General features: G+C 38.8%; 1 protein-coding gene across 1 annotated transcript; it reads right to left on the bottom strand.

The window, feature by feature from the left end:
• Positions 1-919: 919 nt before the first annotated feature.
• LDHB (lactate dehydrogenase B) lies at positions 920-22554 on the bottom strand. Its single transcript, XM_049625175.1, has 8 exons — positions 22460-22554; positions 19262-19396; positions 11552-11669; positions 10158-10331; positions 8285-8458; positions 4426-4543; positions 2859-2982; positions 920-1284 (listed from the first exon to the last, which is right to left on the bottom strand). Exons 2-8 carry the CDS (start codon positions 19388-19390, stop codon positions 1117-1119), a joined length of 1005 nt encoding a protein of 334 aa, XP_049481132.1. The 5' UTR covers positions 19391-19396; positions 22460-22554; the 3' UTR covers positions 920-1116.
• Positions 22555-27461: the final 4907 nt, after the last annotated feature.

Below are 27461 nucleotides of genomic sequence, written 5' to 3' on the forward strand. Positions count from 1 at the left end.
CCCCCCCCCAACAGTAAGTCACCCTGAATAAAACTGTATAAACTGTATAAAGTCACCGCCTTCGTTTTCTGGTCTCAAAGTATCTTCTCAGTTTGGGGAATATTTACTGTCTCTCCCCCACCTTCTAACACCTTTCTTCTTACATCTGTATGATCATTATACCAAGATTGACTCACTTTGGAAATGTGACTGGCAAAGGAACTTAATACCTTGTCTACCTTTCTGTAATACAGAATACCTTCATAACATGCTGGAATATTAAATGTAAGAATGATTTTGAGATTATTTTATAAACCCTAAAGATATAAAAATGTAACAGTAACTAGTATTTACTGCAGTATAGTACACTGTGATCAGGGAGGGATTAAGAAGCTATAATACCTGTGTTGAATCCCAACTCTTTGCTACTTAGTAGCTGAGTGCCCATCTGTGTACCGATATTCCAGTTTCCTCATTTATACAATGAGGATCCAGATACTTTAGAGCAGTGATTTTGTGCTCCCCAGGGGACATTTAGCATGTCTGCAGACATTTGGGTTTGACACAACTAGGGGGAAGGATGGGTTACCAGCATCTCATAGGCAAATGCTAGGGATGCTGTTAACCATCATACAATGCACAGCAGTCCAGAATCATCTATGCAGGAAATCACTATACCTTCCTCTCAATTTTGTTGTAAACTTAAAGTTGCTCGAAAAAAATTATGTCTTTAAAAATAAAAGGGTAATCATATTCTTAAGATGACAGTAACAAAATCATGTCATATATTGTAACAAAGAGCATGCTGTTTGGAGGGACAAATGTAGAAAATGGAGTGAGATGATCAAATTTAGGAAATTTTATGAGGGGGGAAGAATTATTTGAAATACTGACTGAAATCTTTCAGAAGTCACTAAAGAAAAAATCCCAGAAACAGAAGCACACTAAGATAATTTTATTTGTTCAAGGGCTCATATTGCAAGCACTAAACCAAGCATGGGCTTTGATTCTGTGAGCCCAGATTCACATATTTAGCAGGATAAAAGCAAACTGTGATCCATGTATATGGATGAAAAACTAAAGGCTCACGGTTAATCACATTGTAGTTTTAAATTTCTATAGCTTAGAAGCCAGAAGTCACAGGTCTTTTAGGTCTTTCTGGATGTCCCACAAAGTATCGGCACTTTTCTTGAGCTGAGCAACCTCATCATCCTTCAGCTTCTGGTTGATAACACTGGTTAATCCCTTAGCGTTCAGGATGCATGGAAGGCTCAGGAAGACTTCATTCTCAATCCCATACATTCCCTGCCAGAACAATAGAAATACAGACTAAGAAATGAAACCACAGATAAGAATGATCACAGATCCTATGTTTAAACAGAAAGAAATGTAGGAATTAATAAGATAAACACAAATTCATCCATTAATTTTCAACACTTACAGGCCTATATTTTCTAAATACTTACATTTTGAATTTGATTTTATACAAAGAATATACAAAATAAAGGATAAAACTAGAAATTTCTAAGAAAGTAGTAAGTACTTTATTAAATTTATTGACACATCCCTCTCTGCTTAGATATACTTTAATAAAATTTCATATATGTCTTCACATTAAATTGCACTGTAATGTGTTTCTTAATGGGCTGCTTTTCATGAAATCCTAAATTTTTAAAAATTATTTAGTTCAGGAATTTCAGATGATAGCTGATCAAGAATAAGTAATTGGAAGCCACTCAGAGGCAAGATTTCTGCAACATCCAAGAGTTGCTGAAAAAATAGTACAATTTCCAAAACACTTTATCAGTTTCTATAAAGCAATTAATTTATTCACAGGGTTAATTTAACCATATAACTAACTGGATTATTTAATTATATCAAACAAGTTACTTTTATATATATTTTTAAACTTTTTAAAAAAAGTTTATTTATTTAATCTCTACACCCAACGTGGGGTTCGAACTCACAATCCCAAGATCAAGAGTCACATGCTCTCCCAACTGAGCCAGCCAGGTGCTCCTATTTTTTAAACTTTTAATTCCAAAATTTTTGTATATACAGGGTACTTGGGTGGCTCAGTCAGTTAAGCATCTGATTCTTGATTTTGGCTCGAGGTCATGATCTCACAGTTTGTGAGATTGAAACTTGTGTTGGGCTCTGTGCTGGTGGCATGGAGCCTGCTTGGGGTTCTGTCTCCTCTTTCTGCCCCTCCTCCACTCACACACTCTCTCTCTCTCTCTCTCAAAATAAATAAATAAACATTTAAAAAATAAATAAAAACACATTTTTGAACATACATCAAAATAGAGATAAACAAATTCCAAACATGCACTCCAAGTCTGAATGGAGTTATCAAATTTTTGCCATACTTACTTTAAAGTTTTGCTATAGTATTTAAAAAAACCACAAACACCTGATACCACATTTAACCACCAAATACGTCTATATCTTTCTCTTTTGCATATTTCTTTTAATCTACTGCATTTTCCTCTTATGTTTTCACCCCTGCCACTAACTTGTGGAAAATGAATCAGTTAAGTCACACAATGTTTTAATACAATCTTAATTTTATTGAAAAATAATCATTTTCTACTGAAGTATATCATAGCTTTTAAACTGAACTAAATTTGCTAAGGTATCAAATACTGCAAAGGCAATCTATAGATTAATATGTCAACTTGAGTATTATACATTTTGAGAATGTGTCAAAAAAGATTCACAGTTAATATTTAACAACAAGGGGAAAAAAAGAGAAATTTCCATAAAACTTTTGAGATTCAGAAAAAATCAGACTGAGACTATCTTGTCCTTCTTTAAATAAATCTATTCATAGAATATAATACTAAAAATTATATTATATTTATTACAGTTTCTCTTACCTTCACCATTGTTGACACTGGATGAATCCTGGATAGATTTTTCAACATGGATTCAATGAGATCAGCCACACTTAATCCAATAGCCCAGTTGGTATATCCTTTTAGCTTGATGACTTCATAGGCACTAAGGAAAGAAAGAATCATAAAGAGATCATTGAAATCAGACTTAATAATTACTGAAACTGGACTCTGGATTTGGCTTCTGCTCTTTCTCTTATTAACTGTGCAATCTTCATTAAACCTTTCTTATCTCAGTGTCCTCTACTATAAAATGAAGATAACAATGGTATCTATTTCACAAGTTTGTTAAATGACTTAACATACATGTAAAAATGTTTAAAGTTATAAACACTACCTAGAAGGCTCTTATATGAATGTTTCGATAAATTTAAACAGCTTATTGTATGCATAAATATTTACAAAGTCACAGTGGTAAAAATATTTTTTCCAACAAGTTTTCATATTCATAAACATAAATATTCCCAAAGTTATTAAGGAAATCAGGAAACAATGAAAATAAAAGGACCCTTACATTCAAAGGACAAAATATACCTTGATTTTGAGGTCCCACTTACTGTCACCTAGAATACTATGACTAAGCTAACAGCACAGTGAAGACAATACCTTGCTTGGCAATTTTCTGAGCTTAAAATTTACACCTTGAAACCCACAACGGCTCTGGTCATGGTGTAGCAGGAGTAACCAAGATTAGAATTTAGGAAACTGGCATTTAATGCAATCACTGGCTAGGAGACCTTGTGCAAGTTATATTGCCAGGGTGAGTCCCAGTTTTCTCATTTGTAAAATAAAGGGATTACGTTAACTGAAATGCTAAGTTTTAAATAATCTTTTCACAGTTTTAAATAATCTTTTCCTCCAAAAAAAAAAATCATTACATTTAAACTAAGCAAAACAATTCCATGTTTGAGAAAGTCTTGTAGCAATTCTCTGCAAATAATAACAGCCAACATTTATTAAATGCTCACCAGTGTTATGTATGTGCTTGTGACTCAATTTTTATAATAATTCTATTAGCATATGACTTTACAGGGGACAAAACTGAGATTTAACTTCAAAGTTAAATGGCTTCTGCAAGACTGTAGTTAGTGCCAGTGTTGTGATTTGAATCCAAGCCCATAATCCTTTACTCTATTCCAGAATGACACCTTATTTTATAAGCATGAAGGTCACAGAAGGGAAGATGGTTAGTTAAAAAAAAAAAAGAGAGAGAGAGAGATAAAAGAGGGAGACCTCTTTAGTTAAGTGTGGAAAGGTAAATACAGCACAGCTTTCATACTTTTAGCAATCAATCAGAAAGCATTCATTTTAGGCAATGACGAGACAGTGTCCAGGTTCTAGGTTAAGTCAACGTTATTTATCGATAAGAGACAATTGGGAAGCCTTTCTCCCTTCTCACTTGTTAATTCCACATTTTGCTCCTGTTCCCTATATAACAGAATTTCTCCAGAAAAATATTTGCTTTCCCTAGGGGGACTTATATGGCAGCTTAATTTTATCTGAATAAAGATGAAACTAACCATTTTAAATCAACCACCATTCTATTTACCTTTCAACCACCATCTTGTGCACTTCCTTCCAATTTTCACTGTCATTGTCTGTTCCCATTTCCGGGTTCAGTTCCTGCAGAGAAACGCCTGCCACATTCACTCCACTCCAAACAGCCACTGGAGAAAAAGGATAAACATTTCATAGATTTCTGACACTATTTTAAAACCTCTTTTCTTCTCTTAGCTCAGATTTCACCTCAGAGGCAAGTTAGTGAATTCCCCCTGGAACTGCTCCCAAGACAACTGGCCAGTAAACTTTCCCCCAAAGGCAGACATGTGCTTTCAAACAGCCACACATTTGACATTTTAACTTTCAACCATTTTGGTGCAACACAGAATTATTGTGTCATTACTTACAGAGAATGTGAAACTCCTTGCCTCCCTCTAGGTTTGTGAAATCACAATGGGTTTCAGTTCAGGACTACCCTAAACTTTAGATTTGAGAAATTGTTAACTTCCTACTTATTTTTCTTACATAATAAACCTCTTTCTTCTGGAGCAAAGTTTAAAAAAATCCTATGATAAGGTCCAAATATACTCTAATTATCTCTTCATGTCCCAACTTTAGTCCATCCCTTGAACGAAACTCCATGTAACCACAGTGAATTTTTCTGGTCCTAACTGGATCAAATAGTTCCAGGAATGCCTCCAGAGGCAGAGCAAAGGTCTATCAGTGACTGACTACATCTTTTGGAGGGCTTGATGCGTAAGAACACCCTTACCTGTGCCAGCCTTACCTTTACCCAGCCAAAAGTATATATTATATTAAAGATGTAGATGTACAAAAATGAATGAGGACATGTTCTGTGCTGTCGACAAGCTCAGAATTTACTGGGAGAAGCAGGTAAAGGAAAGTAAAGCAATGGGATGAGCTATCACGGAAGTATGGAGAAAGGATAATAAAACATAAGTGTCTGCTTTAATTTAAGGGTAAAGGGTGTCAGAAAGGGCTGCAAAAGGACGCCTGGGTGGCTGTTGGTTGAGCATCCGACTTTGGCTCATCTCATGGTTCATGAGTTCGAGCCCCACATCTGGCTCTCTGCTGTCAGTGTAGAGCCCACTTCGGATGTCTGTCCCCCTCTCTCTCTGCCCCTCCCCTGCTCAAAAATAAACATAAAAAAAGGGGGCTGCAAAAAAAATAAGCATTTGAAGAGGAGCTTGAGAAATAAGTATGGTTCCTCAGAGACCTTTGGAGGAGAGCACTGTAAACTCAGGAAATATGAGCAAAAGCATGAGTGAAGTCTAGTATGGCTAAAACTAGCTATGAAGGGCAAAGCTACCCATGCCCAAACAAGACTCCCTTTTAAGTCCACCACTTCTGCGAACCCAGGCTAATTCTTGGGAAAATTAAGGTACTCTCATGGCTTTTGATGAAACTATGAAATCTACATAATCAATGTCAGGGTTGTACACAATACAGGTCAAATGTGGAAACAAAAAAAAAAGCGTTTTGGAAAAAATGACAGTGATGAGTGAATAGAAGACTGGATAGGAGTCAGAAGACATGATTCTACTTTTGGATATGCCACTAACTGCTGAAGGATCTTTAATAAGCCACTACTCCTGCTTTGCCTTATCTTCTTCATTATGATGCAAGCCTTAAACTGTAGGACACATACTATCACTTCTAGATGTGTGGTTCTAATAACCACACAGTATAATAACTAGCATTGATTGAATTTTCACTGTACACTAGAGAGTTTTTTATATAGGCTGTAAATTCAAGCAAATCCTTGGATATAAGGAACTCTCGAATGAAGTGGTACAAGATACCTGAATAATAATTATCATGATTATATAAAAAAGCACAAATACAACAGTCACAAGTCCAAATTCTTACACCAAAGCAAATGCTTAACTAAAATCACATTATACTCTCACTAAATTCGAAAGAAAATTTATACCTTAACCTTTTAGGGAGAAAATAGTTCCTTGCATGTAGGACAGATATGAATGTAGTAAAATAAAGACGATCATCAGTATTAAAGTATTGTGGACAATTACAGTTTTACACCATTAGCCTACACAATGTATTTTGGTTTAATAAATAGGCTTAAAAGTTATAAGATAAAATTAGAATTGTTCATAAGTGTTTTTACATCAAATTGTTTGGAAGAGAAATATCAACTCATTTAAAAATGTTTTAAGTTTATTTTTAAATTTTATTTTACTATTTTTTTAAATTTTTAATTAAAAATTTTTTTAAGTTTATTTATTTTGAGAGAGACAGAAAGTGAGCAGGGGAGGAGGGGCAGAGAGGCAGAGAGAGAGAGAGAGAGAGAGAGAGAGAGAGAGAGAGAATACCAAGCAGGCTCTGCACTGTCAGCACAGAGTCTGATGTGGGACTCAAACTCACGGACCGTGAGATCATGGCCTGAGTTGAACCAAGAGTCGGACACTTAACCAACTGAGCCACCCAGGCACCCCTATTTTTTAATTTTAGATATATGTGTGTATATATACATACGTATATATGTGTATATATACCATATACATACGTATATGTGTATATACGTATGTATATGGTATATATACACACATGTATATGCCATATACATATATACATAGATACGTGTGTGTGTGTATATATATATATATATATATATATGGTAGGCACCACACCCAGAGTGGAGCTCAATGCAGGGCTTGAACTCAGGTCTCATGACCCTGAGATCAAGAGTTGGATGCTCTTCCAACTGAACCAGCCCTATTTATTTAATATTTCTGTATCCCGTGGAACAGAAGTATTAACTTAAATGAAAGTTGAAATATTAACTTAAAGAAATGTTTTTTTTAACTGTTTCAAAACAAAGCATTATAAAAGAAATGGAGTGCAATATAACTTTAATGTTGGTCTTTTTATAATGATTAATTTATGTCCAACAATTCTTTTTAAATTCCTAAAAACATATTTGAGATATTTACCAAATGATCTCTTACTACTTAAATGAGTTATTAATGACTTATTAAAAATCAGATTTCATTTTTTTTCTTCATTTCTTTTTTTTCAAGTAGGCTCCATGCCTACTGTGGAGCTTGAAATCACGACTTCAGGGTCAAGATCAAGAGTTGGATGCTCTACCGACAAAGTCAACCAGGTGCCCCCAAATCAGGTTTAATTCAAAGCAAGATTTATTTTACACTATAGAATAGTACACTGGTTATGTAAAAGCTTTTGTTACCCATTTATTCCCCCTTCAATAAAAATAATGGATATAATACCTCTGTCCGTTGAAAGGACCTAGAAGCAGAGACATACCAGGATCATGAGCAAACCTAGGAGATCTTGGTTTCTAAACACCATTCCTCTTCGAAGGAAACACGGCACGTGCAGGGAACAGGGAGGTATAGCACCAATAAGTATAACACCGATATGATGCACTTTACTGTCCCAGACACAAAGAAGTGCTCAAAAAATGCTGGGATATGTCAAAAAGACACAGGAGCCAGTTTGAAGAGCCTGTTACTTGCCTAATCTGGGACAATTTCTGCATTACGATGACAGCAAGAGAACATTTGTGGAATAAAATAAAAATGTGAGTTCACATTTATATAAGTAAATGAATACATAACTGGGGAAGATAAAGCTCTCTTTTACAGTAGAACATAATAAATAGAGAAGGAATGATCGAATATTGTGTCTGACAATTATAGTAACAATTTATTTAATAAAGAATTATCAATGAATATTAAACTTAGCAGGCAAAAAACTGATGAGGAATGTATACATATTTACCTAGTCACTATCAAAATATTCTCCCACAAATTACTTATTTGTAACATGAAGTATGTGAAAATTCAGAATGGCAAGAATAATACCATAAGTACACATAAGAATATTATGGATTTTTTCTTTACCACTTGAGTCGCCATGTTCTCCCAAAATCCATCCATGGCAGCTGCTGGGATGAATGCCAAGTTTTTCAGCCATAAGATAACGAAATCTAGCAGAATCCAGATTACACCCGCTTCCAATCACACGGTGTTTGGGCAGTCCACTTAGTTTCCAGGTAACGTATGTAAGAATATCCACTAAAAGGTTTAAAAAAATACGTGACTAAATCAAAACTGATTTCAACTGCTACATCAATTATGGGGAGGAACTTCCTCCTCCCCAACTTTTCCAGCCTTCAACTGAGATGTGGCCAGAAAGATGTGAATACTGACTTTATAGAGTTGGGGGATAATGGAGGTAAGGGAGAACCAGATCGTCCCATAAATTTCTTCCGATTGTAATGTTCCATGACAGTAATAAATGTCATCGTAACCCAAAAACCATGGGTTACTAAATTACTAAGACACACTACTACTAAGACTTACTACTACTAAGACACACTACTAAGAAAATACTACACATTTTCCTGGGCACAAAATACTAATCAGTAAGCAATTGTGATAATACAAGGGATTTACATTTTGTAGTATTTAATGAAAGGATGTCTAGGATAGAACTTCTATCCTGATGTGGCACAGCCCTGAGACTTCGTAGAGTAAAACTTGCTGGTCTAGACAGGATCACAGCACTTACAGGCTAAGCTGTCAAAAGGATAAAATGTGCACACAAGGAAGGCAAGAGGTCAATCTTGCAATCTCCACCTCCACACATATATAGACCTTGGTTATGATATTTTAAGGTCATTTTGGATGGGATATTATAAACTCTTCCTTGGCAACTTTGATTGGGTGGGAGTAACTCTCTGGAGAGTTAAGACTTTGAAGCTATACCTGGAAAGTTGTATAACCAGTTAATAATGTCTGCGTTAGGCACAGGATACAGCAACTTCCTGAGTGCCAGCTATCTGCTACTGCTGTTCCAAGCCTATGTGCCACTATGTACTTGCAACAAGTTTCATACATAAGAGTGAACTATTTAGTAACACCCATCCAGGATTGCCGATAATAATACTAATAGAATCTCTATCCTTGCTGATTCCCAACTCTCAATATTCCCTAAGCCATAAGGATTCCCCTGATTCTTATTCACAATCTTTTTCAACGTGAAGTGTCAGAAACCATTGGTTTTATCATTTTATCAATGTATCTACTATGCTCACCAATAAACAGTATGTTTGGTGGCAAATTACAGACACAAGTGTGAAACAGAGAGTGGCTTCTGACTATTGAGATGAAATAATGCAATTCTTTCTAACCAGAAGTTTTAGTTCTCTCTAACCAGAAGTTTTAATGTTTATTTTGCAAATGTTGATTTAATGAAAAAAGCAAGTAACATTTGGCATTAGCATGTATTTGTCCATCAAGATAGTCTATTTCTATCTTTAAAATTAGACTGACTAATGGCTTTTAAGCTACTCTCAAATTCATTGCCACTAGAACACACTTTTTGGCCAGCAGAAGGTCAAATATGCTAAAATGTTTCTTACAAATAGAAGCCACCTTTCAATGTTTCATTACAAATCCCAGGATAATCTTCCTAGAAAATTTAAAAAGCTTCTAGACTCTGCAACAAACTCTGATGAAAGAAACAGATGCAACTGTTTTATACAGAACTCTTCTCACAGTTTTAAACATTTGGCCTCGGACTCTGCCATTTGTTTTGAAAACACTAGTCTTTTGTGGTCAATAAAAGAAGACACAAGTATTACTTCAAGAATTGATTCTGCTAGTCAAATACTAGAACATATTTTTTTAAGCCAAAAAACAAAATAAAACAAAACCCCAAGACATTTAACTTAACAGGAATGAACCTGAAGACATCACTGTAATAAACTACCTGGATTGGAGACCACAATTATGATACAATCAGGACTGTACTTGACTATCTGAGGAATAATGAATTTGAAGACGTTAACATTCCTCTGCACCAGGTTGAGCCGGCTCTCCCCCTCCTGCTGGCGGACTCCTGCGGTTACCACCACAATCTTAGAATTGGCAGTCACAGAGTAATCTTGAAGAAGAGGGGGAAAAAGAGAAGGTACTTTAAATACAACTCTGCATCAAAATACATCATATATGAGATACTCTAGAAACTGAACATACAGAAGCTTCTAGAACTCATATAAGAATTACGTATGCAAGAATTCAACATTATAAGGATTTGAAGTCCGATGCTCAAGAGAAATGACTTCTTCCTCTTTGAGCTATGTAGAAGCAATCCAACTGGCTTGGAGAACGGACCGGGGAAATAAAGAAGGCCTTAAATTATGTTTCTGGCTAACAAATTCAAAATGCTGTTGACTTTAGAGAATATTAGATTGCTAGTAATTTGATAAAACAGAACAGTGAGTCCAAAGTTCAACAGGCAGCCCTCCAACAAAAAAAGGGACTTAAAGACACTTCTAGGTTTGTAATGTTAATCCAATCTATGAAGGGGAAGGAAGGCAGAGAAACTAATTTGTCGTTGGCTGGAAACTAATTTCTAATACGCAATATTTTGAGGAAGCCTATTCACTTTTAGCAGCTGTGTTTCTCTGGAGAATATTTTCTTCCTCAAGGAAGTGTGCCACACTTCCCAAAATGTAGACATTTTGACCTGATTGTGATCATTAGATTCAATAGCTATGGTTCAGTCACATCATAAACTGTATTGCTCTGTGACTTTTGATGATTATTAATATTTTTATCAGTTTCCTCTTATAACAAGAAGATAATAAGATCTATCTCTCATAGGCTGGTTGGGAAAATGAGGTAAAATGTGATATTCAAAAAATTCACAGTACCCAGATACTAGTAATTCAATGAAGAGCAGCTATTAGTAATAGAAATTATTTTGAGGCCCACATTTCTGTCTTTAGATACTGCTATGGTGGCAATATCACTGCATACATGTGTTAACCCAGAACAGGGACAGAATATGAATTTTATTTTGCTTCTTCAAAGCACTCCAATTACTCTGTGCACATATTTTTGGGGGTTTAAAACATTCTTGTTCTCAGATACACATAAACAAGCATTATGATACAATTTCCTAAAATGTTATGCATCAGATGTGTGGAAATCATGTGGGAAGAATTCATAGAGGTAATACTTGCATTTGTCCTTGAGGATGAATTGAACTGAGAAGGAAAGAAAAACCACCAACGCTAGATTCACCAGGATAGAAGAGTAATTTTATATTAGAGTAAGGGCATCTATTATTAGATCACTTTGGTCATAAAATGCAACTACCTTTATCTGCCACAATTTTAGGTGTCTGAAGAAATAAGCTCCCATGTTGCAGATCCATCATTTCTCCTTTGAGTTTATCTTCCAAAACATCCACAAGGGCAAGTTCATCAGCCAGAGACTAGAAACACAAGAACAGGCGTTATAACCCTAAGCCATTTGAGGGCACCTCAGCTGAAGCGCAACAGGGACCCTTTAAATGGCTAAGTACCAAGTGTCTAAAAACCCTGAGAATTCTACCATGGAGTTAGGTGTGCTCTTTAAACTGCATGAGAAAGTCTTGAATTATGATTATTAAGATTTAAAACATTGATTTTTTCTAAATTTTACCTTCTAGTACTCAACTAGGATTCAATTACCATGATACAAATCACTTTAAGAATATGTAGACAAAGATTCCTCATGAAACCAACAGTTAAACAGTGGTCTTAGGATATACAAGACTCCCCATTAATGAGGGGTGGTGAAGATTCACCCAGACCCAGAAACAACCCTGGGCAGTGTCCATCCCTAAAGTCACCTCCAGTTTGGAGGGTTTTTCAGAGGAAAAATTTGGTTCAAACCACCAATAATTTGAGCATAGAGTAGAATTTGAAGCCCTGGTTGGAGCCTGAACTCCCCAGGTTGTCTTGAACCGACCTGTCATGATGGGGAAAGGAAGAGGCATCCTATGAATGGGAGGGTCCAGGAGGAGCAGATTCTCCTGTGATCAACCCAAACTTCCCCACTCTCTAAACTCTCTTGTTTTCTATTCCAATTGTCATCCTCTGCTACTCATTCAAAATAAAAGTCTAAGTCAACAAATATACTATCTAATCTTGATCCAGTATCATAATTTTATATTCCATAAAATGTTTTATATGTAACATGTTTTATGTTTACATGTTCTCTATATCTTTACATGAAGAATGGGAGAAAACAAAGCCTTGGGTTATCCTTTTATCAATCATGTATGATATTTACTTTAATAAGAACTTGATCTCTTCTTGGAAAAGTAAGGAGGGGGGAGGTTGTCAGTCTAGATGTATCCAAACAACCTTTCAGCTTTCAAATTTGTGAAACCTTTGGAAAAAGTAGTTATCCCTCCCACCAAAATTAACTAGAGTCCTTGCCTTTACTGTCTTCAGGGCTGTTAGCAAAAGAATCAGCTTAATATGATATATCAAGACTGAAGCCCACTTAAAAATGCAGATACTGCTTCTAAGGATAGTGTCATCAGATATACAGGAGAGGGGTGTTGATAGTGAAAAGGGTAGGTAATTGGGTTCAGAAAGCACTTTGAAGGGAAAGGTAGAGTAGTCCAGGGTGGAACTCAGGGAGTCTGGAGGGCTGGCCAGCAGAGGGAGAAACCAGTAAGAAAACTTGACCTCCTTTAGTTTACCAGTCAAAGCAGGTCCTGCTCCCTGTAGGAGCCAACAAATGAGCACCGTGCAGTCTCTAGAATCCCAGTGGCTTGCTAGCCTCAAGAAGTGAATTATAATAGGCTTGCTTGTGAGGGTTTCTGAGATTTGAACCTCCCAATGTGTTAATTCCAAGCAACAGATTGACTTGCAAATTTATGAAGTAACGATTTTGTGAATTGGGGATTACTGAGTAACTATATTCTCATTTCCACATCTATCAAATACTGGCATTGATTGGTAGCAAGTTTTATTTAAAAATAGGTTTTGATACTTTTTAAATGGTTTTGTTCCTCTGCAGCCTCTGACAAGATCCCACAAACCCTCATTTGTGTTTTTTAAACCTTAAATTAATACATTATAAATTAATAATAGCCATAATATTCTGTCAAGGTACTAAGCACTCAGAATATCACTTTTATTTTAGTAACACCACATGTGTGCTGCTAAAGTCAGCATGGCAAAACAATTTCAGGCTTAAGTGGAAAAGGATGTCACAGGATCTCAGATCCTGTCTTTTGTTTCAGCCAGTGGGTGTAGAGAATTGGCTGAGAAGCTCATCCTCAGCTGGCAAGGAAGGAAGAGATGCAACACTTGAAAAAAATAATCGTAGCACTGAATTTAGCTGCATCTGCACAACTGAATATCCTCCGAGTGTGGGGGCAGGCAAAACAGAAGATATGTGACTAAGTACCGACACTTGTTGGACTGAAATAAATCTCCTTCTGTGTTCATACACAGGTTTCCCCCGCTATCATAAAGTAGAATGTTCCTATCAACACTTTTGTAAGCAGAAACGGCATAAAACAGAAGCGATTACCATTCACTTATATGGGAAAATTTTGAGAATTCTCAAATCCCAAAATAGCCTCTCTTAAGCTTTTATGATACCTCAGGACACATTTTGCTCAGATGCACAGAATTCAATTGAGGTAAAGCATAGATGCTCAGTTCAAAGCTGAGCAGCTTGAGGCTGAGATGCTGAGTGGGCGTGGTTCCCAGAGAAGGAGCTTGGTGGGGCCACTCACTGCTTAAGATGTGTGCTGCCTCTGTAACAAAATAAACTCTGACTGCTTTTTGCTTTTTTACCTTTTTGAGGTAAAACAGTTTCCCTCTTGGGATTTCGTTTGGTTAGCGAAAACAGCTACTAATGGAGGTCTTTCAGTAAAAGCAAAATGGCGGAACAGGAGCTTTCAAAAAGCAGGGAATAACCTGTAATATAAAGCCTATGAATTCACTTAAGCTGTTAACATATTTAAAATAGTTTGAAATAGCAAGGCTTAATTGCGAAAGCAGTAATCTTATCAAGGAACAGGTCAGGTAGAAGGCAAGAACATCACTGATGAATCTGACCCTTTGTTTAACATACAACAAAAATACCTTTTAATCTAAAGTCCTGTGTGGACCAGAGGTGGCCATATTTGCCTCTTGACCTTCTTAGCCAATAAATTACTTGCCACCAATGCCTTGGTATTTGATGGTTGCATTTTTACATTCAAGTGCTTAATCTGCATGAAATTTTGTGGGAGGAAAAGGTATAACTTTTTCCAAATAATGAACTAAATGGACAAGCACCATTTATTCAGCAATTCGTGGAATGCCACTTATATTAGTAAATACTGCTTGGGCCTTTTTCTGGGCTTTCAGTCTATGTTATTCATCGGTCTATTCTTATACAAGTACCAAATTTTAATGATGTCCTACTTTTAAGTCAAGTCCTGTTCTCTTAAAACTACTTCACAACAGGCCTGTAATTGCATTGCTCCTAGGAGACTTCTCAGGCCGTAGCTGTACCACCAGAACACGGCTAGCTGACTGTAAGTGAGGATAGATACTCCACGGCAGCTGAACACCGAGGCTAAGGGTTTATGATAACCTTGCGTGGAATGAAAGTTCTGCAAGACCCTGACAACATGATGCAGTTAATATTCACAGCCTCCCCTTGGCAGCTAACATGGAGAGCCTGTGATTGGCAGTAGGGCAGGAGTTCTATTTGGCAATAGAAGCCATGGAAAAGGAAAAGCTACGATCGAAACTTGACAAAATGTAAGTGATTACTAGGAATAGCAGAAACATTTATTTTTGTGTAATACATACTTATTACTAAATGTGCCAGACATTATTCTACTAATCAGGAACACAGTAATGAACAAATTCAGCAAAGTCGCTTCTCTCATGGAATATCTCAGAAAGGGAACAGGAACTAAGCAAATAATTTGAGATGATTTCTAACAGAGGGTGAAGTTCTATAAAGACCATAAGGCAGGGATGCTTGGGTGGCTCTTTCAGCTCAGGTCATGATCTCACAGTGAGATCCAGCCTCACTCCACGATGGTGGGAAGCCTGCTCTGAATTCTCTCTGCCCCTCCCCCATTCAAGCTTGCAGGCGCTCTCATGTTTCTCTCTCTCTCTCTCTCTCAAAATAAATAAAACAAATAAAAACATTTAAAAAAGACCATAAGGAAGGGTGATGTTAAAGTTTCTGCGAAGAGGGGGGCACCTGGGTGGCTCAGTCAGTTAAGTGTCCAACTTCAGCTCACGTCACGATCTCACAGCTTGTGGGTTCGAGCCCCACGCCAGGCTCTGTGCTGACAGCTCAGAGCCTAGAGCCTGCTTCAGATTCTGTGTCTCCCTTTTTCTCTGTCCATCCCCCATGCACGCTCTGTCTCTCAAAAATAAACAAATGTTAAAAAAATTTACTGTAGTTGATGAATTAGAATCATTATTTAAAAATAAATGAATAAAATAAAGTTTCTGGGAAGGAAGTTAACTTGATATTGGATAGTCAGAGACTGCCTGCCTACAAAGGCATATCAAAAAGGAAGAAGTCAACATTGATGGTCTAGGGTAGAACATTCGAGCTGACAGAAAATGGAAGGAAAAGGTTTTTTTTTTTCTCTCTCTCTTTTTTAATGTTCATTTATTTTTGAGAGAGAGAGAGTGGGGAAAGGGCAGAGAGAGAGGGAGACACAGGATCCAAAGCAGGCTCTAGGCTCTGAGCTGCCAGCATAGAGCGAGCCCATTGTGGGGCTCAAACTCACAAACTATGAGATCATGACCTATGCAGAAGTCGGACATCTAACCAACTGAGCCACCCAGGCACTCCTGGAAAAGGGTTTTAATTTTTTTTTTTTTAACGTTTATTTATTTTTGAGACAGAGAGAGACAGAGCATGAATGGGGGAGGGCCAGAGAGAGGGAGACACAGAATCCAAAACAGGCTCCAGGCCCTGAGCTGTCAGCACAGAGCCCGATGCGGGGCTCGAACTCATGGACCGCGAGATCATGACCTGAGCCGAAGTCGGCCGCTTAACCGACTGAGCCACCCAGGCGCCCCTGGAAAAGGATTTTAGAAATGAGCATGGTATTTTGGAGAAAGATGACAGATGGTAAATGATAAACTCAGAGATGGGAAAAGTGTTGCTAACACTGTGTGAATGGTACCCCCTGGAGGTGTGTGTGCTCTCCACCAAATTGCTCTGTGAAGTCTCAGATTTTGAGAACTGTATCCTGTGTCCTGTGAAACTACTGGTAAGTTCAAGTACAGGAGCTACAATTTTTATCAAAGCTTACTACATTCAATATAAAGGCAATGAAGATGGGGAAAGTGAGCAAAAGAAGCAAAAAATAACTTGAGTTTTTGGTGGTAATGGGACACTGTACTAGGGAGCCTCAGTTGCCTTCTCAGGCCTAGCAAAGGTGTGGGCCTCCTCACCTCTCTATCTCTGATGCCACAGCTTGGCTCACTTCCTGGGGAGAAAGCAATGCGTATTCTCTGTAAAGCACACCAGTCCAGTGATGGACTCAAAACCGGATCAGGAACTTACTATCTCTGTGTGATCTTAACCAAGTGGCTTACCTTTCTAGTTTGTTTCTTTCCAACTGTAATACAGAGATGGCAATGCCCCACCAGCTTTTGAGGAGTAAATGAAGTCATATATGAACCCCTGACAGAGTAGGCACCGTTCTTTTCATCTATTAAATTAGTGGCACTTGTAATCCTTACCAACTATGAATCCTAATTCTGAAGCACTTTAATCCTCACACACTAAAATAAGATTTAAACATTTTTAATTAGTAAAAATGGTCTCTGAATAAAGGCAGCCACTCCTTCGTAGCATTGAAATTAGAAGACTCCTACTGTGTTAGCAGCTGGGGCTGTTCTCCCAAGCACTAGAACTGGGCCAAAGTGTTATATAACTGCAAACAGTCACAAGCTATTGACTGAAGGGGATTTTAAGTTTGCAATGAAAACCAGAGGTACTTTTCATGGAATGACGGCTCAGATGCTGTTTCCCAAAAGGTCCAAATTTTGCGATCAGCAGGAGGAAAGAAAAATCTTTAGCTCGTATTTTACTAACACCTTTATGTTCTTAACTGCCTACATACTAGCACAGAATAAAAAGAAACTGGAGGCGCTATGGTCAAGAGTCCAGAGTCCGCGTTCAAAATACATCTCTACTGGGGCAACTTGTGTTCTCTCAGGCGGTGCACCATGTGACTCTGATCTCCGTGTCGAGGGTTCGAGCCCCACGTTGAGGGTAGAGTTTACTTAAATTAAAAAACAAAACACAAACACACCTCTACCCTTCGGCTCTGTGACAGCTGGCAGGCTGCTTGATCTCTTTATACCTCAGCCACCTCATCTGAAAACAGGATATGAACACTTCCCATTCTGAGGCTGTTGTTTAAAATGAGGGGTTTTATGAAAATACTTTTTTTTTAAATTTTTTTAATGTTTTATTTATTTTTGAGACAGAGAGAGACAGAACATGAATGGGGGAGGGGCAGAGAGAGAGGGAGACACAGAATCGGAAGCAGGCTCCAGGCTCCGAGCCATCAGCCCAGAGCCCGACGCGGGGCTAGAACTCGTGGACCGTGAGATCGTGACCTGAGCTGAAGTCAGACGCTTAACCGACTGAGCCACCCAGGCGCCCCTATGAAAATACTTTCAATATGGTACATATTCGATAAATGTTTTAAAAGACATGTAAGCTGGAATATTTTTCATTTTAACTGGCATGAACAGTGAGCACTAAACTGTGATTGCTTCAATTCCCTGAAATTTGGGAAACAGCCATCCTAATAACAGGCACCAAGTCAATACTAGCTAGAAAAGTGTAAAAGCAGAAAACCTTCATTGGTGTGTACTACATATTTTAGTTGTTTTCTTTGATAATGTATACAATTGTTCCTTGAGAATTTAAACTTTGCAACAGAAACATACTTGGCTAGGGTTGTTCGGACAGCCTTCAGATATAACACAAAGGGATAGTGTACTCTACTGAAGGCAAAGCAGCATTTTTTAGGGAGGGCAGGGTTCCTACATTTAAGGCAGCCTTCAGAAAGCTCAAGGAATCAATCCAGTGAGGTGAATAAGACAAGACCGCTTTCCTCAAAAGTCCTTGGAGACTAAAAAAAGCAATGGCCTGACCTACCTGGAGTATATATACGGGAAGCCAGACGTCTATGGAGGTATATAGGGAAAAGTCTGCAGGGGTGGAAGGTGCTAACAGTATGACATCAGTGTTAAATCTCCTGATGCCGATAACCGTATTGATTATGTGAGAATTTATGTCCTATTAGGAAATGTACTCTGAAGGACTTAGAAGGTTATTTCCATAACCTCACCAAGTCCTGTGCAGATTATTTATTAATTATGTAGGGTAAAGGGACCTCTGCAATGGAGAAATCTTGTACTCATCACTTCAAACCAGGGCATCTTGGGCACTACCAGTAATAAGACTAGCTGATCATCACGTGCTGATGTGTGTGATGCCCCAAGAAGAAGATGACGTCACCTAGTGATAACCCCAAAATTTAACCTGAACCTAATTACAAGGAAACATCAGACCAACATAAATTGATGGGCATTCTACAAAACTGACCTGCACTCTACAAAATTGTCAGTGATAAGACAGACAAAGAAAGCTGAGTAACAGTTCCAAACTAAAGAAGAGTGAAGAGACATGTCAAGTATATAAAATATATGATTTGGGATTCGGGTGAAAACAGCTGTAAGAAGCTATAAAACAGTTGGGAGAATTTTAACTCTAAATACTATGCAGTAGATAACAGTATTGTATCAATGTTAACATCCCTGAGTATAGTAATTCTATGGTGGTCACATAAGGAGAGCATTCTCAGTAAATGCATGTTCATGTATTTAAAGGTGAAGTGTCATAAGGTCTGTAACTTACTTAAAATTGTTCAGGAAAAAAAAATCTTTTAAAAGATACAATAAAACCATGAAGTGCCTAAAGAGACTGTATACACAAGCTGAAATTATCATGCATGGTGTTCTTGAAATGTACCTTTCCCAGAATGCTGATGGCACATGCCATACCAACTTGTCCAACACCCACTACAGTTATCTTATTGTTTGGGACGGCTGCCTCTTCTTTTGCCACTGGTGCAATCAGTTTTTCCTTAAGAGTTGCCATTGTGCCCTGCAAGAAAAGAATCAAAACGTTATACATACACCCACATGTGAAACCCAGATGGGAATAATCCATAAAATGTTACTGTTGCAATTCTGAACTATGGCATGGTTGAAAACTACCCTAATGACATTCTCCAACACAAAATCTATTTAAAGAACCATGTAGCCTGCTTAATAGAGAATTTCATTAAAACAAAAATTTCCATGAAGCCATAAGAATTTGGGTCCTTCTCTTCAGCCTGTGATTCTGTGCTAGTATTTAACAAGTTGCAACAATTTTGTCTTGTGGCTGTTCATTTATTGGCTGAAAGACATGAATATTTACATTTAGATTAGCCTACTTGTTTCCATTCCCCTCATAAAGAATTTATATGTAACTATGTAAACTGAATTAGGGTCCCATATTAACCCATATGTAAGCTTGGTCTAAAAGAATTAATGGCCAGTCATGAATATAATTCCTACTGCTAATGGTTATTATCACTCTTTGAAGACAGGGAATGGTTCTTCTACTTTAAGTCTCACTTAAAACCTGTTACAGTGTACTGGACATCCATACAGTGATAGGAAAAGGGTGATGAATGTTTACGTAAAATCTTCAGAAATATTACTCTCAATTCCGCTTAGTGCACCTTGGAAGCTAACTGGAAGGCAGGTACACGCTTAATACATTTTCCTTCCAGGGAGTCACATTAGGAGAATATCAGCCTTTGAATTATAATTTTGTTCCAGTCATTAAAAAAAAGAAAGAAAGAAAAAGAAAAGAAAATCTGTTGGAAAACTTTCCATCTGGTAACACCAAATTTATCTGTGACGTCAGATAATCAGGGGCATTTTCTGGATAACTAAAATGGCAAAAGTTACTGAAATAAACTTCAGTAATTATTTGCCAATTCTGTGGCAACTTAGGACACAAAATATTCTGCCCTGACTTCTTAAAGAGAGACAGTACAGGTCTCAACAAAGCCCTTTCTTCAGTGCAACAATCACTTATAATAGTAACCCATTATTAGTTTAGTTTTCTCTTTACTTTTTATGCTAGATTGTCAGGTCCACTGTACCTATTTAACTATTTCAAACCGTGCCCTGCTTTCCAGTCTCCTTTTTTGTTTCACATCTGCAGTGGACTAAGGAACAACACCTCATTTAGTAACTGTATATGTTAAGTAATTGAGTTGGTAAGGCTCTAAGTTGGTATAAAGTACTTGAATTTGGAAGACAATTATGTGACAACTATTTTGTTCTATAGCTATTTTTCCTGCCCAAAATATTGCACCCCATCTGTAGGAACTACATTTAGTGATTATTTTGCAGAGTACATCTGCAGTTTTCTCACCGGTGCTAAAGAAAAAATAGTCAACCTAGTGCAATTGTCTCCACAAATGGATGGTCTTACAAAGAAATCCACACACGTCCTGCATTTTGAGCAGAATCTGATGAATACCACATCTTTTCTTGTTGAACACAGACACAAAATACTCATGTTTTCTCCGTTACATCTAGGTGGTTTAAGATCCTTATATATAGAATCCAGTAAGGGTGGAAAGGAAAAACCCAGAAACGGTTGCTATATACAGATTAGTTGTTCAGACAAACCTTCTAAATTAATTTTGTAAACTTCAGAAACTACAGTTTAGAGACTGAAGCCAGTACATATTTTCTTTCAGATCTTGCTGGAGAAAAGTGCTTTAAAATTTTTTCCTTAATAGGAGCTATAAGAAATTAGAAGTGTTCTCTATTATATATGCAGGTCTGTGCCAAGATCAGAGTGGTGGCTGCAAGGAAAAAGAATGATAAACAGGGTTGGGGTGCCTGGGTGGCTCAGTCGGTTAAGCCTGGGACTTCAGCTCACGCCATGATCTCGTGGGCTTGTGGGTTCAGCCCCACGTGGGGCTCTGGAGCCTGCTTCAGATTCTGTCTCCCTCTCTCTCTGCTCCTCCCCTGCTCATGCTCTCTCTCTCTCAAAAATAAATAAACATTAAAAATTTTTAAATAACAATAAAAAACAGAATGGTAAAGGGTAACAGTCGCTGACTCTTCGTCCTTTCCATCCCAACCTCGGGTCCAGCGCCTCTGCTGGTGGACATCCTTCCCACCCCCACCTCCTCCCGGCGCATATAAATCATTAGAAATGAGCCAATGAACCACAGCTTTAGGTTCAAGTAAAAAGGTCCTTTTTGGAGGCCACCCCTCCATTTTAGCCGGTTAAAAAGCCATGTTTTGCCATATAATTCCTCCACTAGACAAGTCCCAGCCCGCCCGCTCGCCCCCGCCAGCTCTCCCGGGGCCCTAATTGCAGCTTGCGTCGCTCGCCGCCCACAGGCCACCTCTTCCTCCCCGCGCGGGCCCCCGGAGAGCAGCAGGTCACAAGGGAAGGCGGCAAACACAGATCTCCCAGGAGGTCTCTAGGGAAAATTCCAGCCCTTCCTTACTCTCAACACCCAAAGCTGGCCAAGTAAACAAAGCACCCGAAGCATGAAGAAAGGAGGCCAGAAGAGAACAGGCCCGCATGTCCAAGAAGGCCTGGATCTGTGGCCGGGTGAAAACTGGAGCGCAGGGCCAATCCTTCACCCCCGTCCCCGCAAAAGCAGGGGCATTTGTCCATTACCGTGCTGGTGGATTCCAATACCCAGGCTGGAGATCAGCCAGCCCTCACTGTTGTCGGGTTCCCCCTCCCGCCCCTAGTTCCTCAAGCACGTGTCCGGGCTCCGGCCAGCAGCAGGCACTGGGGGTGATGCGGCCGCCATAAACCGGTCAAGGGCAAGCTGCAAATGCAACAAGTCTCTGCCCTGATACAGCGCAGGCTGGAGGCGAGCTCTGCGGCGGTGAGGACAAGGCCTGGGCTCTGGCAGTCCCTTCGCTCTGCCTTCCCGTTCCCCAGCGAAGGGCACGGCCTGCCGCCCCGCGCCCTGGGGTTGAGCAAGGCCCAGGCCGGATGCTCAGGGCGAAAGGCCCCAGAAAGCGGCAGTCCTTCTTGGTCCTTCTCCCTAGTGTCGCTACGCAAGGACTCCCCTGCACGCCCCACCCGGTGTCCCTGAGCGAGGACTCGGGGTCCTGGGCTGAAACCTACCAGAGAGAAACGGCTGTAAGGGTCGCGCGAAGAAGACACCGTCAGCGGCAAGCGTCTCCTCCGGCCCAGGATCTGCAAGGAGAGAGGAGGAGGCGGGGCCCACACGCCCCACAGCCTCTTAGCTTCCTCTATTGTGATTGGAAACCCGATCGCCGCCTACCCCTCCCCCCGGCTCGCTCAATCCCCTTCAAGGACAAGGGCTCCAGTGTGCTCACGCTCTCTCCCTCCCCACGTGAGGAGGTCACCTTCCGATGGCAAGGGCGGCCTCTGCTCTTTGCAGCCTCACAGTTTACGGACTTTTCAACACAGAAGCCCCGTTATTCCTACAACTTGCCCATCTTTGGCTGCTCTGGACTCTCATGCTTTCGTTTGGATGCATTTAGTGCAAATAGAAATAAACTTTAGAGGACCGCCGTTCTTGGCCAAGATGTTGGTGGCACTTTCCCCTGGAATAGTATTGGTGCTTCCGAATGTTTTTTTAAAAATAAAACTGAAAAAAAGAAAAGAGAGAGAGAAAGAAAGCCTGCATTTTCAATTTTCAGCTTTCTTGGTGATGAAGTTCATTCGCTACAACAATGACTACCTCCCATCCCCAAGCCCCTAGTCTTAATTCAGGAAATATCCTTCCATTTCCTACTAGTTGGCTGACAAGATCTGTAAGGCCTGGTGCCTGCCTTCTGAAGTTCCTCTAGAAATGTACATCCTCTCAAGGGCAGCTTTGCCCTCAAGGAAAGATAATGGGGTACCATGCTTTTTCTCTGTTGGTCCCTGAGCAACTGCAAAGGCGAGTGTTATTATTCATCTCTGTGTCTTTAACACCCAGCCCAGCGCCTAGTACAATACAGTGTTGGTGAATAAATGAATAAGCAGTTGAAGGCATCCTGAAGATTTAGCTTCAGTTTTGTGTGTGTGTGTGTGTGTGTGTGTGTGTGTGTGTTTTAAAATGCTTTCAGGTTTAGCAAACACCCTGTACGTGAAGGGAAGTTTTTTGTGTTTGTTGTTATGTAAATGATCATGAATCCAATTACTGCTTGCATTTCATTTTGTGCCAGGCATTGAAGGTACAAAGATGAATATAACACCACGCCCCCCTGAGATGCTCCCAGTTCAAAGGAGACAAGTAGGCAATTCTTTCAATTAGAATACAATGTGATTGGTTAAAGTACAATAAAAAAGTCAAAGACAGAGGCCACTAAGAAAGGGGTCTGTCTAGATGAACTGAAAAATCTCCAACTTTCCAGGATTATAGCAACCAGTTCCTGGTCCAGTTACAAATTCAAACTTGTGTAATGAAGGAGAAGAAGAGTTTGGTGGATAATCTCAAAAGTATTCCATTCACCTTGAATCCAAGTTTGAAGCAAGACTTGAAAATCATCCTAGAAAGACTTCTTTCTCACCTACTTTCTGAAACAATCTACATGTCCTGTAGACTTCTAAATAGCTCCCTATTTTCTCTCCTTCTTGCCATCTCTATTACTGTGTGTGTCTTTGGGTGGAGGGAAAGGGGGACAGAAAAAAATAAGAAGAGGTCTCTATTTCTTTCCTCTAGCCTCATCTTCATACCCTCACAATCATTTAATCTGATTGATCAAAGTGAGTTCACCAGTATGCAACTCTGGATACCAGGACAGCACGTAGTACCAGTCTTAAAGATTTTTGAGAATTATAAAGATAGATAGCTTATTTTTAAACTATGAAGTGTGAGGGACGCCTGGGTGACTCAGTGAGTTAAGTGTCTGACTTTGCATCAGGTCATGATCTCATGGTTCATGGGTTCCAGCCTCAGGTCTGGCTCTGTGCTGACAGCTCAGAGCCTGGAGCCTGCTTCAGATTCTGTGTCTCCATCTCTGTCTCTCTGCCCCTCTCTTACTTGTGCTCTGACTCTGACTCTGTCTCTGTCTCTCTCTCTCTCTCTTAAAAATAAACATTAAAAAAATTGAAGTGTGAATTGTGAAAGACAATTTTATACATGCAATGATTCAAACAATATATTCCCTTAATGGGGTTCAGGACATGCTACCCTAAAATGTGGCACCTTGACATACTGAATATCTATCTTAAGCTGAAGAAGTATGAGATAACAGCAAAAGTGGAAGGTCACTCTGACCTCCGTCCACTCTTGCCCTTACCCTACTCCAGAAATCAGGAGATAAATCTCCCACGTGAAAGGTACCCTCCCTGTGCCAGGAGAGAGACATTCTTATCACCAGAAACAGAGATTTTGGACCCAGAAATCTGGTTAAACAATTCTGTTAAACTAACCTTTATCTTCCTAGTTACTTCTTCCCTATCTACTACCCCTTAAACCTCAAATCTCTTTGTCTTGTGAAATTCTTCACAAATTTATTGTTTCTTTGTCTGAAAGATATAAAAGCTTCCTGCCCTGATTACTTCTTACCATCTTCATTCTTTTGCGAAGGCTCCCATGTATGTGTAAAAAAAAATAATAAAATTTGCATGTTTCTGTCCTGTCAATCTGTCTCTTATCAGTTAACTTTTCCATCCTAGCCAGAGACCCTACCAGGGTCAAGGAAAACTTTCTCCTTCCCTACACCCCATATGATTCCATTCTTTAAGAAATCATTTAGAAGCTATATCCCAAACTCACTGAAAAATAAGCAAAATTAGGAATCCAAGAAAGGGGGAAGTTAAGGCATAAAGTGTAGACAGTATGGTATAATAAGAAAAATATTCAGTCTTCATCTGGTTCCCAGGACAGAACTCCTAAAACCCCTATAATTTCTTAAATGGTAGGAGTATCTTTTATTCATAACAAGACCTTTACAGCATACCTGAGTTTATGGTAATTGGTGATTTAACGTGGGGTCCCTACTAGCATCAGGCTGAGGCTGTTCTCCAGAAAGTCCAGGTAATTAGAGGGGGGCAATTTTCAGCTCATGCACCAACCTCTGGAATGGAGATTGAAGACTAAATCTATTTAAACAAAAACAAAAACAAAAACAAAAAACCTCTTGGACAAGATTTTATCAGATTCTGAGTTAGTAAACATGCTGAGAGGGTGGTGCACCCTAGTTCCATGGAAATAGAAACTCCTGCTTTGGACTCCTTCCTGGCCTCACTTATGGATCTCTTCATCTGGCTGTTCATCTTGTATCTGTTACAATATCTTTAATAATAAAATGATAATCTTGTATGTAAGTGTTTCTCTGAAGTCTGTGAGCTGCTCTGGCGAAATTAATCCAACCCAAGGAAGGGGTCATGGGAACCTGTGACTTATAGCCAGTCAGTCAGAAGCACAGGTGACAACCTGGACATGTGATTGGTATCTGAAGTAGGAGGGAGAGGACAGTCTTGTGACACTGAGCCCTTACTTAACCTGTAGAATGTGATGCTATTTCTACATAGACAGTGTCAGGAATGAGTTAAGTTTGTAGGACACCTGGTCAACATCTGTTGAGAACTGGAGATTGCTTGGTGTTGTGGGTAACAGAGGCAGTGAATGCTAAGCTAGTTCATTTAGAGATAAAACTAAATAGTTCCCAGAAATTTGGTTATAATACTGAATGCAAAAGTCAAAAAAACCCATCCAAAGAGAAGATTATTTTTTTCAAAAAATATTTATTGAGACATATGTGACAGGCACTGTTTCAGAGATCAAGATGGACAAGATGCCCTCAAATGGTGAGTATATATCATGTTAATAAACAAGTTTGTAAAAATGGTAGAATACAGATTGTAAACATAATAATATACAATTGTCTGTGCTTCTCCTACTTGTGGGCCTTTGTGAACAATATTGTTTTAATTTTTTTTTTAATTTATTTATTTTTGAGAGAGAGAGAGAGGGAGAGAGAGAGAGAGAGAAAGAGAGAGACCGAACATTAGTGGGGGAGGGGCAGAGAGAGAGGGAGGCACAGAGTCTGAAGCAGGCTCCAAGCTGTCAGCACAGAGTCTGATGTGACGCTGGAACTCACAAACCTTGAGATCATGACCCGAGCTGAAGCTGGATGCTTAACTGACTGAGCTACCCAGACCCCGCTGTGAACGATATTCATGAACCATAATGAAGCCTACTCTATGGGGTAGTGCTTTGTTTCTATAGTAAATTACCCCAAACTGCTGGTCTTTTCTTTCTTTCTCTTTCTCTTTCTTTTCTTTTCTTTTCTTTTCTTTTCTTTTTCTTTCTTTCTTTCTTCTTTCTTTCTTTCTTTCTTTCTTTCTTTCTTTCTTTCTTTTTTCATCTTATGCCTTAAAAATATTATCTCCTGTTGTCAGATTATCAACTCTTTTAAAACTATATTCATGGAGTTTTAGGACAGAATAGGAGCTCTGACATAATCTAATCCTAATGAATACCCAGTGTTTGAGTCCCTGACCTCATATTACTCTATGTGTTACCAATAGAACCAGAAATAGTTTTGATCTCACCCCTGTGTGCCTGTGGGAATCCTTTTAATTGTTTTTTCATTTTTGTTGTTCTGTGGTTATAAAACCAGATTAGCTAATCTTATTAAAACTGTAAATTCCTTCAGCGTATTTTATTCATCTTTATATCTTCAGGTAACACAGCATCTGACAAGATACTTTTTTCCCAGAAACGTAGGGCATAATATATGCAAATGAGCTCTGTAAGTTAGGATTTGAGAGGCATCTCTTGGTTCATAGATTCTTTTATACCAGATTTTTGTTTGTTTCTTTGTTGTTTTTTGCATTTTTCCCCACTGTCCTTTGTTTTCTAATTCTTACATATATTGCAGATAGCTGAAGCTCCTTGAAGCCAAGCTCTGATGGGTGACTTGTTACTCAAGTTGAAACTATGATGGCAATATTTCCTTGTAAATGAAAAACTGATGTTGGTAGGTATCTTTAATTACAACAACAATAACAACAACAACAAACAAGGACTTCGGTTATTAGAGGAGAAAGTAGTGAAGGTTTAATTCTTGGAAATCTATTAAAATAATTAGGTTTAGTTGTCTAGCTGTTCACTGGATAGTTGTAACTTAGAGTACCTTTTCTGTGTACATATTGGCTATTCCTT

The sequence above is a fragment of the Panthera uncia genome, chromosome B4, assembly GCF_023721935.1.
Source record: "Panthera uncia isolate 11264 chromosome B4, Puncia_PCG_1.0, whole genome shotgun sequence".
NCBI lineage: Eukaryota > Metazoa > Chordata > Mammalia > Carnivora > Felidae > Panthera > Panthera uncia.

Coding starts and splice junctions, on each gene's coding strand:
- LDHB (XM_049625175.1), bottom strand. CDS start 19,390: ATGGCAACTCTTAAGGAAAAACTGATTGCACCAGTGGCAAAAGAAGAG. Junction 11,670..19,261: donor CCATCAGCATTCTGGGAAAG/GTACATTTCAAG, acceptor TTGTGTTTCTAG/TCTCTGGCTGATGAACTTGC. Junction 4,544..8,284: donor AGAACATGGCGACTCAAGTG/GTAAAGAAAAAA, acceptor CTTTTTCTCCAG/TGGCTGTTTGGAGTGGAGTG.